The 14,404-nt window shown below is 38.4% G+C and overlaps 2 protein-coding genes across 4 annotated transcripts in view; one reads left to right on the top strand and one right to left on the bottom strand.

Moving 5' to 3' along the window:
• Positions 1 to 1,614: 1,614 nt before the first annotated feature.
• Positions 1,615 to 8,964, top strand: LOC103467639 (complement receptor type 1-like). 2 transcript variants are annotated; one of them, XM_008414205.2, is made up of 11 exons: positions 1,615 to 1,724; positions 1,846 to 2,043; positions 3,039 to 3,138; positions 3,217 to 3,290; positions 4,271 to 4,477; positions 6,609 to 6,803; positions 7,338 to 7,434; positions 7,526 to 7,599; positions 7,687 to 7,863; positions 7,963 to 8,148; positions 8,773 to 8,964. In XM_008414205.2, the coding sequence occupies exons 1-11, from the start codon at positions 1,670 to 1,672 to the stop codon at positions 8,787 to 8,789; spliced, it is 1,380 nt and encodes a 459-aa protein (XP_008412427.1). In that variant the 5' UTR covers positions 1,615 to 1,669; the 3' UTR covers positions 8,790 to 8,964. The 2 variants fall into 2 exon arrangements, with proteins under 2 accessions (XP_008412427.1, XP_008412426.1); XM_008414204.1 differs by having other exon boundaries at positions 8,686 to 8,774.
• Positions 8,960 to 14,404, bottom strand: part of scube3 (signal peptide, CUB domain, EGF-like 3) — a 114,128-nt gene continuing 108,683 nt past the window's right edge. For both annotated transcript variants that reach the window (XM_008414200.2, XM_008414203.2), the window contains 5 exons: positions 13,615 to 13,776; positions 13,323 to 13,520; positions 13,083 to 13,235; positions 12,247 to 12,326; positions 8,960 to 11,958 (listed from right to left, as the gene is read on the bottom strand). In XM_008414200.2, coding sequence (XP_008412422.1) covers positions 11,806 to 11,958; positions 12,247 to 12,326; positions 13,083 to 13,235; positions 13,323 to 13,520; positions 13,615 to 13,776 — 746 coding nt within the window. In that variant the 3' untranslated portion in view covers positions 8,960 to 11,805. The remainder of the gene's footprint in view (positions 11,959 to 12,246; positions 12,327 to 13,082; positions 13,236 to 13,322; positions 13,521 to 13,614; positions 13,777 to 14,404) is intronic.

Here is a 14,404-nt window from a genome sequence, read left to right as displayed (position 1 = left end):
CATCAAACGCTGTGATGATGTCAGAAGAGTCACTGTTTCAGTTTTTTGTTTCAAAGCAAACAAGTGATGCAACACATATGCAACTGTAAATACTGTAATTTATAACCATCACTAAGCCAATCTCTTCAGATTTAAAATTTAAAAACGGCCTCTTTTTTTTTTTTTATAACCTGCTTTACATGAAAACACTTTCATCAGAAAGTAATTGAGTCACAAGGGAAATGTGGAAGGAAACGGACAAATAATCAGTCCTTCGAGGACTAATCTGAAATTATTTTGACGCCTGTGATTGTCCTTGAATAATTGCACTTTGATAAAGAGTCATAGATAATTCCCTCTCGGACATCAGATATTTTAAAAAAGGACCACAGTCATGTAAAAGCTCTAACCAGAATATTCTCTAACTACTTATTTTTCAAAAGTTAAATTACATAAATCAGTCTCTCCGGTTTTCACTTAATGATCACAGAAATTCACGCAAAATCAACACATCCTCACATTTTTTGTGCTACCGCATAACAGAGTTAATTGCGAATATTTTTCCACAAAAATAGTCAAAGCATTGATTTAAGTGACTGTTAACTCCCACGTGCATGTAGCAATATTTTTTACTTTTTCCGTACTGCTTACTTGTTGTGAAGTTACATAGTTTAACAAACTATCAATACATTCCGCAAATACACATGGTCTTGAAAACGACTTTGACATTTACTTGCTTCATTTGTTTGTTTTCTGGTTGTTTTTAAGTTTTTTTCATGCCTTTCAGAGTTTTTTTGTCAGTTCCTTTTTATGGTTTGGTCATGTCTTTGTTCATTCTCTGGTGTTCAGGTTTTTATTCGTTCCTGTCTTCTTATTGGGCATTTTAATTAATTATTTAGTGCTATGCTCCTTCTTCTTCTTTGTGTTTAATTAAGCTCCTTCTATGTTTTCTGTGTTATTTAGTCTCCTTCCTTCAGTTTCCCTGCTCAGTACTTTCTTTTCACAGCTGTGACACATTCCTCTGTTTTCCTCTGATTAAGCTCGTCTGGATTCAATGTCATTCTCTGACCTTGACTCAGTTTTTAAGCTCCTGGTTTTCAATGTTCTTCGCTTGTTCTTCTTACTACTCTGCTTCATGTTAGTTTCCAGTACAAGTTCTGTTTGTTTTGTTGTTAAATTCCTCTGCTCTGCATGTGGGTTCTTATTAACCATAAAACATGACAAGTACTCACCACAAGCTCATAATTAGTAGGATTGCACAGATTAATAAGGCAACATTTCACAACAATGTTGCCCTACTAACATTATTGAGTAGGGCAGCTCAATAATGTTAGTATACACACTTTGCATTAAAAGTGTCTTTATTTACCGAATGACACTTCATGACAACTGTCATAAACATTCATAAAGACTTCATTAGGCAGATGTTATGTCATGTTTATGACAGTGTAACGTCAGTCTTATGCACACCCCTTCAAATAAAATGTTACCAAAAATACTTTTAACATGCTTCTGAAAATATTCCAATTGTTGACGTTTTGTCCTTGCCTTGCTTCCTTCCCACTGTCTCCTTGTATCAGATTTGTTTTTCTCTGGAAGCTCTGCCCTCAGCAGGGCTGTGCCAGCCTTCTATAAATCACTCCATCTGGTATTTGCTCTTCATAACCTCTTCTTGTGCAGGAGAACAACCATGAGGGCCGCCGCAGGGACCATTGTGATTTTATCGTTTGCCTTTTTAGCAACAGGTAAAAAAAAAAAAAAAAAAAAGATAAATTAATATGTTTAAACTCATTAGCGTGCGTCCGTCTGTCTGTTAGAGATTTCACATTAAATATCATTTATTTTTTCATGGACTAAAATTAACAGCTCAGGTGGCACAGAAGTGTTCCGCTCCGCTGAAGTACCCGCACACCCGACTGGATAAGAAATTCACATCCAGACAGAAGTTCAGCAGCGGGGAGAAGGTTTACTACGGCTGCGCCGAGGACTTCACTCCATCCAGCGGGAGCAGATCTGTGGAGTGTTGGAATGGAAAGTGGAGCCGACTGACTCTAAAATGCGACAGTAAGAGTGACAAATAACCGAGCTTTGCTTTTTTTAAAATGAATTAACAGGATTAAATGGTTATTAAAAGAATTAAAATTCGATTTTGGACCAATTTTATAAGCGCTTTTTCGCCCTCTGCTGAGCATTGGAGGAAACGTTCTTTTTTTGTTTTGTCTTTAATCAATTTAGTCTTATTCAGTGGATTGGAATATTATGGAAAAGTTCATTCATTTCAGTAACTTAATTCACGAAGTGAAATACGCTATGTGCAGTAATTACACACAGGCTGATGTTTTCAAGCATTTATTTCCATTAATTAGAATGATTATCTGCCAATGAAAACACATTTTACATTAGAATATTACATCAATAAAAGCCTAAATTTATATTTTTTAATATATAAATATGGGCTTATTGAAAAGTGTAATACTTGCTTAAATATTATGTTTAAAATGTAACCTTAATCTGAATATTTAGCCTAATCAGAACCCATACGTCAGCTTGAGTATGACCGTAAGAACCAACTTCCATATTATGTTTAGACGATTGAAAAAAATACTTACTTTTCCATGAAGTTTACATGATGTACTTTAGCAAGGTACAATATTTTTCTCTCTTTAGGAATGAAATGAAAACAAAAAAAAAATATATTTTTTTTTAAAAAATTGGAAGTGTGGCATGTGTTGTATTTGGCCTTCTTTTCTCTGGCACCCTTAAAAAAGTTACATTTTACTTTCAACAAATATGTACCACTTTGTGTGAGGTTGGGGTATAAAATCCCAATAAAATAGATTGAAGTGTATCATTGTAACATTGATCAAAACTTTCAAGGATTACAAATACTTTTTGCACTGGATGGTACTGTCATTTTCAATGCTTATTTGGAGATCAACCCCTTACCTTTTGCTAAGTTCATTGGTGCTATGAATTAGATTTATTTATTTTTGTCCCTAACTCAGTCTTGGGATTTCCATCCTCACCTTTTCGTTGTTCCTCATACCAACTTCTGACAGAGATATCATGTGGCAACGCCGGTGATCTCCCCAATGGACACTTCCGCTATGAAGGTCAGACGTACGTTGGGGAGAAAGTTTATGCCGAATGCAACGAGGGGTAAGCTTTGCCTGAAACAACTTTTGTAATACATGTAAACATTGTGGCGTATATTAAACTGTATCTCCATGCTTACAGATACATGCTGAAGGGAAAGAACTACATGATATGCAAGAGGTTTGGGTGGACTGGTGAATTCCCATCATGTGAAGGTAGGCGACTGCGTGTTTAAATTCCACGATTATGAAGTGACTCCCTGCAATTGCAACAGGATGAAAAGCAACTTGGTATGGGTGGGAATTATGACACAACCGAAGCTTTAATATGACAAGAAGTGACATCAGCTCATCTAATCCCCTAATTGTTTTGTGCGTATTTCCCATCTTTGTAAGAGCTCATCAGTTAGTCATTTTTGATTTAATCATATATGTCTTGTGCTGAATAAGGCGTGTTATTGAAGAGATCATTATACCACTGTTTCCACCGCACTCATTTACCATCTGAAGTGAGCAGTTGCCACTAAAAACTAAAAACTCAAACCTATAAAACAAAATCCCTTAATACGTATTCACATGAATCCATTTTTCCATGTTACAACCACTCACTTCAGTATATCTTAAAAGATCTTATGTGAAGTAGAAGAAAATAGATACATTGTTTAGTTTTTTTTTTATAAATAAAAATCTGAAAAGTATGAAGTGCATTTAGATTTATCCCCACTTATTCTGAGGCCTATAAAGGAAATCCAGTGGCACCAATTGCTTTATTGCAGGTGCACATTGCCATTACCGTTGCCATGGTGACGCATGGTGGCAGCATAATCTTTTTTTTTTTTGCAGAGATAGGGAAGTGAGTCATAGTTGATCTGAAGATATTTGGAGCTAAATAAAGGGAAATCTTTGAAGAAAACCTTTTAAAAACTGAGACTCTTGTTGACTATTACAAATGTTGGATTAAGTTACAAAGATAAATGAACAAGAATATCATCTTTCCACGGCTGGAAAAGACATATCTGCTGTTGAACGTCTTTGGATACGCCCCACAGGGTTCATTAATCAGTCATAGGACAAGTCTCATTACGTAATATATATTTAACATGTTAAAAACACGATTTGCTTTAAAGTTTACATAATAAAAACTTCCGTGCTTCCTTCTTTGCTGAGATTAATAACCAGTTCAATTGTCTCACCAGAGAAAGAAATGACCTGCTCCAGTCCGGTGGTGAACAACTCAGTGAAGAGTGGCAGAGAGGTTTCAGTTCACCATGTTGGAGACACCGTGAACATCACCTGTAGCACTGGTTTCCAGTTGGATGGAGCACAGCAGACAACCTGTGGGTCCGATGGCCAGTGGCAGCCGAGACTCCCTCAGTGTTTACTGTCCCCTGATGCAAGGCCAGGTCAGCACATATAATATTTCTTAGGCAGTCATATAATCTGTTTTAGTAATTGGCCATCATCCATCCCTTTTTATCTGAAAGATCTGCTCCTACAATTTATCGTTGGGGGGGAAAATCGTAAATATTTAAATTCTTGTGTTTTCATAGGGGCATGATATCAATGAAATGGTTTTCCCAGGATCCAAAATCGTTTAAATCTATTCTCAAGTGTACAAAAACATTATTTCTCACTGTCATTATTTATTTTTATTGTACGCGGGTGTATCAAATTGAATTTGTCATTGTAAGATCAATGTGTCAGCCCACCCTTTACATCTATACTAGCTTCAACTATTCTGGAAAGTCTTTCCATAAGGTTTAGGAATGTGTTTATGGAAACTTTTGACCATTTTTCTAGAAGTGTGTTAGGACAAAAAGGCCTTGTTCCCAGTTTCAATTTAATTCATCTTCGTTGAGGTCAGGACTTTGACCTGGCCAATCAAGCCCTTCCACATCAAACTTGCTTGTCCACCCTCTGACTGTTCTCGCAAAGTTGAGCGATGATGTTGTCCAAAATGTCTTGGAATGCTGGAGTTCTAGGCGTTCCTTTTCCTGGTACTGAGGTGCCAAACCCAGTTCCTGACAGGCAGCTCCACACCATAATCCCTAGTGTCCCAACCTTACTGTTGACACAGAGCAGTCAGGAAAGTCCTGTTCTGGCAAGTGGTGAATCCATACTTATCCACTGGATTGTCAGATAAGCATGACTTGTCGCTCTTAGAACATGTCTGCTGCTATAGAGTCCAGGGGCGACATATTTCACACTGTTGCCTCCAACATATTGAATTTTGTTACGTAAGACTTGATGCAGCTGCTTAACTATGAACACCCTCAGCATGAAGCTTTCTATGCACTGTGCTGTATTTAATCTGAAGATCTGACTCTGCAGAAAATCGAGGGGTGCTGCTCACTGTACAACTCAGCATCCGCTGTTCCAGCTCTGAGGTTTTACGAGGCTCATCACTTTGTTGATGAATTGCTGTCACTCCGAGTTGCGTCTACTTTGTCATATCACCACTAACAGTTGTCTGTGAAGTGTGCAGCGGTAAGGAAATTTGATGGATGGCCTTACTGCACAGGTGGATTTTTTATCAAAGTACAATGCTGGAATCGACTAAGCTCCTGACCCAATCTTTCAGAAATGTATGTAGAAGCATGGTGTACACCGGTTGCTATGGAAGTGAACTGCACAGCTGTATTACAATTTGAATGTATGAAAACAATGTTTTTACAATAGGGTGACCAACTGGTGGACTTTCACTGCCTGTGATACAAAAACCTGACATGGATTTTTGTGAATGCAGGAAATTGTGGATTAAATGCAGCTGACATTCACATGGCTTTTTTCAACATTATCGTCACCATTAACTGTTTTCCTAATACCATAAAGTCTGACTTGGATTTAACTCTACAATACTTCTGCTGAGTTGTACATGGTTTACTCAGTGATTCCTGAAGAATCTAAACCTGGTCCACATGTTTCACTGTCCTCCATGTCTCCCTGCTGCTGCTCATCTGGCTTAAATAAATGGGTAATTGGCCGTCTTCTATCGCAAATAGATGAATGCTAATGTGGTAATGCGGTCTCTTATGCAGGTGTGCTGGGCTTGGGACCCCGGCTGCAGCAGCAGAACAAGCCCACATCATGAATACATAATGCGCTTGTATTCATGCACGTTATGAATTATGGTGTTTTTTCTCATATGTCTCCGGTTTTTGCCCGACATCACTCCTTGGTCTCATGTGCCAAGAAAAGTTTTTACAGAATAAGTTAATAAAAAAAAAGACAAACAAAAAAACATTTTATTATGGGAAGCCTTCCAAAGAAGTCCTTCTTGTTCTTTCTGAAGCTGCTGTCCCTTGTAATTTAACATTTCATATTCTTTCCAAGGTCTTCCAAAACGTCTATTTTTATAGACGATCACCGATGATCACTTTTCCATCCATTGTCTTTTCATACACTTGATTTTTAAACGGCCACACTGGTAAAGACTAGATCAGGTTTTGTTTTGTGCTGGCATGCAATACGTTAGATGATTTTTTTTTTTTTTTCCCATGACATGAACTTTTCACCTCTTTTTGAAATACACAGCAGGTGGATGTGATGCACCACTCATTGTCAGCGGCTCCAACGCCAACCTTGCTGACAAGTACATCACGATGACCTCGTTTTCTTCTGGTGACAAAGTCTACTACAGCTGTGATGTGGGACATACTCCAATGGGTGGCAGCAGGATTCGCACATGTGACAATGGAAAATGGACGCCTCTGAAGCTAAGATGTGAACGTAGGAAAGTTTACATTTAACATCCAAGCCATATTTCCCCAAGTCTTATGTATGCTTCCAGAATACTTAAAGTACTAAATAATCACATAAAGTTGTAAAAAAGAGAGTGACTCCTCATGAAAGCTTTTCATAAAAAAGAGAGTGACTCCTCATGAAAGCTTTTCAAATGTTCCTAAAGACTCGTTTTTGAAATTCATGAAAGTATTTATAACTGTTTGGGAGAAAAAAGTAACTGAATATTTATAGTATTTCAGTTCGCAAATTTGTGCTTATGATTTATAAATCCGAAGATATTTTTAGGATCATTATGTTGCTGGTTAACTGCTTGATTGACATATATAAGCTCTTAAATTTTGAACCTCGTCTTTACTTTAAAATGATCCTGGAAAAAAACAAAAACAATCAGCAAGTTTGTCGTTATCATACCTCTTAAATCAGACAAACACACATTGCTATTTGTTGCATTGAGGTTAAATGTGAAAAGGTTCACTCATTCACCCTTCGTAACATTACTGCATTGTTTTGTGTAAAAAGGAAAGCTGTGTGGCCACGCTGGAGAAATTTCAAACGGACAGTTCACCTACACTGGCGTAGAGTTTGGAGACACAGCCACAGCTGTGTGTAATGAGGGGTGAGACAAACAGTCCCTCGATATGGTGTTTCCTTTTCTCCCATTGTTCTTTACACTATAGGAATTGACTTTTTGATTGATCTCTCACCAGGTTTATACTCGTAGGTCGGGCCACCAGGTATTGCATGAGCAACGGCTGGGACGGTCGTCCTCCTGTCTGTGAAGGTGAGGTCTGCTAACTCGCCTGTCCATTTGGTACCTCTCTATTTGCTGATACTTGGAGTCATCTCAGAGCTCTTGCACACCCTGCAGCTGTCGAGTGTCAAGAGCCAACAGAGACGAACGCTCAGAGGAGAAATGTCCAGGAGCCGCCATACACATTCAGGAATGTGATTCGCTATTGGTGCCCAGTGGGGAGCCTGGTGGGATCGAGGGAGATCTGGTGCACCGACAATGGGACATGGAGCTCACCTCCTCCACAATGCAAAGGTCGTTGATCATGATCCGTCAACGAGTTTTAGGCAACCATCTGCAGTTTATGCCCCACTCCTTATAGATAAAATTACAAAATCTCTTTTGTCTTCACAGCTATAAGATGTCAGTCACCAAATGTTCCCAACGCCTTCTGGATTAACTCTCACAAGAAAACGTATCGCCCCATGGAGACCATCAGTTCGTTTAAATGCAAGTCTGGCTATACTTTTACTGGGCCAGCACACATCACCTGTGGCAGTGAGGGCCAATGGTTGCAGAGGCTTCCAAAATGTCTTCCCAGTAAGTACTCTCTTCTCTGTGGCATGAAAAACTAATATGCATAAAATAAAGTTCAGCAAAACTAAAGTAAATATTTTGTTAATGCAATCTGAAAAAGTGAAACTGATAACGATTCATTACACACAGACTAATATATTTCAAGCATTTATTTATGTAAACTTTGAATTATAGCAAATAAACCACATTTTTAGACCAAGATTACCCATGTAAAGAGAACTTTTAAGTCCCACTGAATGAATTACTGCATCAACAGAGAAGCATGAAGATGGTCAGTCTGTTCTGCTGAGGTTTTAAGGAAGTCCAGGTGGCTTTAATAAGAGCTTTTTACCCGTTTGCATCATTGGCTTTGGCGTCTCATCTTCCTCTTAATATTCATATAAGAGCAAATCTGAGAATCTACATATTGGATGATAATTAGAAGTGCACCACATGCAACAAAACAGAGATGACATCTTGACATTTCTCTCTGTGTGTAATGAATCTTTCCGTTTGACTCTTGACTTTACAACTACAGTATTTATTTATTTATTTTTTCAGATATTCTAACTTATTCAGATGCAACGTTACTACAACAGGTTTTGGAACATTTGTAAGTAATGCCATCAATCTTGTTTTATATTCCAGGAATGAGGAGGGGCTAATCTGCTGGCAAAAGTCTGATCTTATAATATTTAATCCAATTTTCACACACTCATTTATCAATACCTTTAACATAATCACTGTTAAAAATCGACCTTTAATAATGCACTGTTTAATATTTTTGCTCCTGTGTACAATCATTACAAACACATTAAATACGTCGAGAAGGAAATTGAAGTACAGTATGTTTATTTTTAATAAGTGTCTTGGGCAGTAACAAGTGTAAACCTGTTTGATTCCCCTCTGTACAAAGTTGTTTTTTTCCACCTTTTTTTCTCCAAACTGCTGATAATGTATCATCTCTATAGACTAAACGGTGAGTGAGCATCTTATGAACAAACAAGCTACAAGAAAAAAAAAAGGAACACAAATTGCATTCATTTGAAAAGACAATACAAAAACCAGACATTTCTTTACATGAGCAATAACATTTCAAGTGCAAATATCATTATCAAACTCCAATACATCATAGCAAACTATTGCTTTAAAAGGCAACACCTCAATAAAAACCAACAACAACAATAACAGGATGCAGGAAAGAAGGTCTTTCTGGTAGGAAGGAGAGTGTGCATGTGGGTCACATGAGCGCACCAAAATAAGAGAATATTCTGTCTGAAGTATAAGTGAAATGTGTATAGAAAGAATTATAAACTGATATAAGAGGTCTGACCCAACGATACCCTCAGATTTGACAGTGAGGGCGTATTCCCTTTGTTTAATCCAGTATGGTCCATGGGATATAGTGTCCTAACAAACAAATTTTTATTTACAAAAAAATGGGGAAAAAATACATACATACAGGAGGGCAAGTTTTCTTTCTCTTTATTAATGTCCAGGTCAGTGGATTTTTAGGGTCCCGTGTTGACTAACCATTCATTCATTCATTGTTCCTAGGTTGTTTAAAGTGATGCTGACTAAATCTTGGGCTAAAATTTTCCCACTGGAAGGAGCTCAGGAAGTGACTGGTCAAAAAAAAGTGACATTTACCCCAAACTCACCACACCAATTAATCTGTGTCAAAAGGTGATTTTTATTTTTTTTTTGAGGCGACAATGATGTTTTTGTACACACAGGGTTCCCACACAATCTGGAAAAACATCTGGAATTGAATGGAAAATATTTGTCAGGTCTAAAAATGTGTATTTTCAGACTTTATCCCCCATCAATTTGACAGTGGTATTCAACTCAGTATGTTTATTCATCCATGTTTTTTTTCAGGCAACATACTTTAAAATTGAACCAACAAAGAATTAAAAATTTGGTCTGGAAAAGTATGGCATTTTGAGATAAATATGTGTAGGAATCCTGTGTCCAATACCAGACAAATCTTTTGTAAAATATCATTTAAAAGGCAAATAAGAAGATTTCCTCGAACATTAATTCTGGCTGAGGCTTATACAAGTCAGAAGTGTTAGATTTTCTCAATACTTAAATAATTTTTACCCTGTTTCGTTGCTCTTAAAATTAGTTTCACTGTACAAACCAAATTCTTACTTTTTTCCACATTTAGCTATTTTAACTTTTTTTTTGCATTTATGCCTAAATAATTTCTGCCTATGATGAATTGATGATAATAGTATTAATAGATGATTAATAGTCTCAACAAGACCACAGCCCAAAACACATTTTTTAAATTTCCGTGTGGGTCGCAACTGAGCGGAACCATTTTGTTTTTTTCTTTTTTCATTGCACTTTAATAAAAAAAAATTAGTTCCAAATTTAGTGCAGGAAACTACTTGAGCTGCCCGATCTGAGCGGTCTTTGGAAGAGCTGTCTTCATTGGGACAGGACACAGACTGAGTTGGGGGTGTTGAGTGTCTTTGGATTTGAGACTAGCAGGACCTCAGGGGCGGAGAAGCGACTGGATCTGGGAAGAAGTGTACTGGACCTAAAAAAATCAGGATTAAAGAGTTCAACCCTCGTCTAGATTAATCTCACTATTTACAAGACCAAAAACAAAAACAAAATTAATTCGTAAATCCACAGACGAGTAATGAGAGATTATCAACTTAATGCTTGTAAAAGAAACAGAACTATTATGGATTCTGAGCTTCCCTTTTTTTAAACCCTACAGAATATTAGTATGAAGAGTACATGAGAAAGACAATGAGACAATGAGAATTAAAGTGACCTTTTTAAAAAGAAGCAGCAAACATAATGTCCCACAGAGACATTACTCTCACTCTCTGAAACATGTTTCCACCAGACATCACATCATCCCACCTCTCACGATCATTTATCTCCCGAATGTCCGCTGGGTTCCGTGGAATGACAAACCACACTTTTGTGTTTGCTTTGCAGTTGGTTTGGAACAACAACAACAAAAAAAAAAAAAAAAAAAAAATGACCAGAAGGAATAACCCGGAGGTTGGGAAACACGGGTAACAGTCTAAACAGACGGAGCAAAACACGGTTGAACTGTTTTAACAGTTGGAAAAGGCTCTAAGAGCTCAAAAACACAGCCGGGCTTCAAAGGAGCTGGAAAACTCAGGATTCAAGCGACCGCTCCTCCTGGAGGACAGCGCTCAGACACCAACGATGGCACCAGAGTTGCACAACACTTTTACACAACACAAACAGTCACACTTAATGGTAAGGAACTGGAGCAAACACAATAACAAGCTCTATCAGGCTCAAACCGCACACACGAAACAACACTCCTACTGTCTGAAATAAGCTTTTTTTTTTGTTTTTTTTCTTCTTCCTTATACGTGGCTCCATTGCACAACACAACAGAAACCACTCAGATACTCAACATTCCTACTAAATGCTAGCGCGCAGGAATACAGACCTGGTAGACAGACAGAATAAACCTAAAGAGCAAACGGGGGTTACGACATGTCGGGCATTTCTCAGGTCTGCTGAGTGAAGTGTCTCGTAGGGTTTTGTGTTAAGAAGTCCTGGAAGAGTTGTGGCCTAAAAGGTTGGCAGGGAATGTCGGGAGAGGAGCAGGGAGAAGGTGTGGGCCGGTGGGGTGGGTGTCGCAATCCGGTACCTCTTCTCTGCAGCTGCAGGCTTTTACTTGTATGGCCGCAGGAACGCTGACACTTTGCTGCTTATGAGACGGATGAAGGAGCGTGGAAGCATCTCGTTGGACTCCCGAGTGGTGTACTTAAAGTAGTGGTTTGGGTTGGCCAGCACATCGAAAAGAGTCTTAATCAGTTTTTTATCCTGCAGAGAAACAAACACAACAATCAGGTGTCAAACATCATTTCTGCATTAATCAATTAAAAACCCCCTCATAATTGAGATAATTGTTATAATGGAAATCATTTTTACAGAAACACAGCTGAAAAGCGTAGAATGTGTGTTACTTCCAACCCCCCTTTACTCCGCAGACAGCTCACAGAAGGCAGTTTCGTTTGGGATTAAAACCCTGCTAATGAAAACTCACAGCTCAGCTAAATCATCCTAAATGTGACAAACAAACGACTAACATCTAAAAAATGCCTCACAGACCTTCAGGATTTCTTGATGGTTTTCCGAGGCGTAGAGTCTTCCATCTCGCACAATGTCTTCTACAAGCTGCTCATAGTCCTCTGAAATAAAAAAAAAAGATCATCAATGCAACCCATCTGCAGAAATCAATTCTGGAATCTGAGTCTCTTTCAGTCGAGATGCGAGAGTTAAAGTAATTTAAAACATTTAATATGTAAAGTACCTGAGTTGATGCTATTTTAATACCTCACTGCCCATAGAAGCAACACAATAACTCAAAAGATGGAGAACGAAATAAAACACAAGCTGTGGTTGAGATAGAGGAGGACTGAGTTAATTGAGTTTAAATTATTCATAGGTCTGGTAGATTAGATTTAAAATGACTGAATCTCAACTGAGAAGTTTGTTTCTGACAGGAAATGAGACAGGTATCTCTGAAAAATTATAAAATGTAAAATATGTCTTTTTAGATATTTTAAAAAGTTGGTAACATCTATCTAAATCCTTCTCAATCTTTATTGGCATTACAGCAATGAAGCTGTTATTATAAGCGTTAGCTGACTTTGCGCATATTTCCGCTGGTATGTTGACAGTTTATCTTTGGTCATGACCGTTGAAGTCGGAAGGCCTCCTTGCCATCACCCTAATCTTTAACTCTCTCCACAGATTCACTATTAGATTCAGTCTGGACTCTCACTGTGCTGCTCTAAAATGTTAATGTTGCTTCCAGTCAGAAAAAAGACATGCTAACCAAATAAAAGATTACTTTAAGCCCTAATTTTCCAAGGGCTAAGATAACTGCATGTGACGTTTTGCAGAAGTAACTGTTTGCCAATGTGAACTCGGATGCTACATACCATCATAGGTAACATAAGGAATCTGGAAACCTCTGGCGCTGTTGGCCTCATTAGACTTGAAGTTTATCCACAGACGTCTGGAGCGAGCTGTGAAGGCGATGGGCCGCTCGTACGTCTGACAGGTCTCGTAGGTGGTGATGGATGTTGCTGACCCTTGCACAAGCACAGATAATCCTTCCTCATTATTTATGACCTCTATCAGCTCTAATGAATCCAGAGAGAGAGAGAGAAAAAACTCACAGTTCTTCCTCATGACCAGAACATCGCCGCACTCATCCTCCGAGGGCAGGAAGATCTCCGGCACCACAATCAGGATCTTGCGCTTGCTTGGTGGGTTGATATTCCAAATACACTCCACGTTAGCAGGGTAGTTACCAGGATAGTTAGGTGACTCAATGTAACCCATTAGCTCGCCCATCTCACCACCACATTGCCTGTCTAGACAGACAAAAGCAGGCCAGGTTAGACTGTGGCTCTTGGGGGCGGGGGTGGAAATAAATAAAAGATTTTAGTTCTTACTGTTCCAACTCACTTTTGCACTGCGAGACGCTTGTAGCCCCATCAAAGTCAGTGGTGGTGTTTCCTGGACAGGTGATGCAGTAATTCTGCCTGAACTCTGTCTGATAGGTCCCTACTGGGCAGCGAATGCAGCGGTGGACGGTGGTGTTGTAGTAATGACCTGGAGAACACTGGACTGCAGGGTGGAGTTAAAAAACAAACATTAGTTTAATTAACTTCGTTTATGCACAGAAGTGGTTTCTATGTTGCTGCATAAAAATTGAGGTGAAATGTAAATATTTGTGCTGTCAATCGATTAAAAGATGCATCAGATTAATCACTAGCACTGTGATTAATCACAATTCATCACTATAACTTTCTAAGCTTGAAGTGTAAATGTGGAAGTTGTTTAAAAAAGTGTTAAATTGTCTCAAACAAAACATGTCTGAAGATTCTCAGGTTTCCAGGTTTTTGTCTTTTAAATCGTCGTTTTGTTTCAAACGTTAATTAAAAAAAATGTTAGTTAAAACTGGTTGTGCTTTGGTGGGAGAATAATTCAGCATTTCCATATGTGCATGCCACCTTTGTTTTATCCAAACTTCAACAAACGAGGTGCTTTTTAAGGTGAAATTTGCCGCTGAGCACATCCAGTCTCGCTCTCCTCACTCATCTTTTTACTAGTGTTTGCGAATTTGCATCGTTGACTGCAGTGCAAGACTGTTTCACGCCCTGCTGTGACACAGCCTGTGGGAAAAAGGCTTTTAGATCACTGTAGGTAATGTGATTAATCTAAGTTTTGTCATAGTGAGGCATTAAGCTGTTTA

The sequence above is a fragment of the Poecilia reticulata genome, linkage group LG7, assembly GCF_000633615.1.
Source record: "Poecilia reticulata strain Guanapo linkage group LG7, Guppy_female_1.0+MT, whole genome shotgun sequence".
NCBI lineage: Eukaryota > Metazoa > Chordata > Actinopteri > Cyprinodontiformes > Poeciliidae > Poecilia > Poecilia reticulata.
Note: the sequence above shows the minus strand (reverse complement) of the source record. Positions and strands in the feature narration are given on the sequence as shown.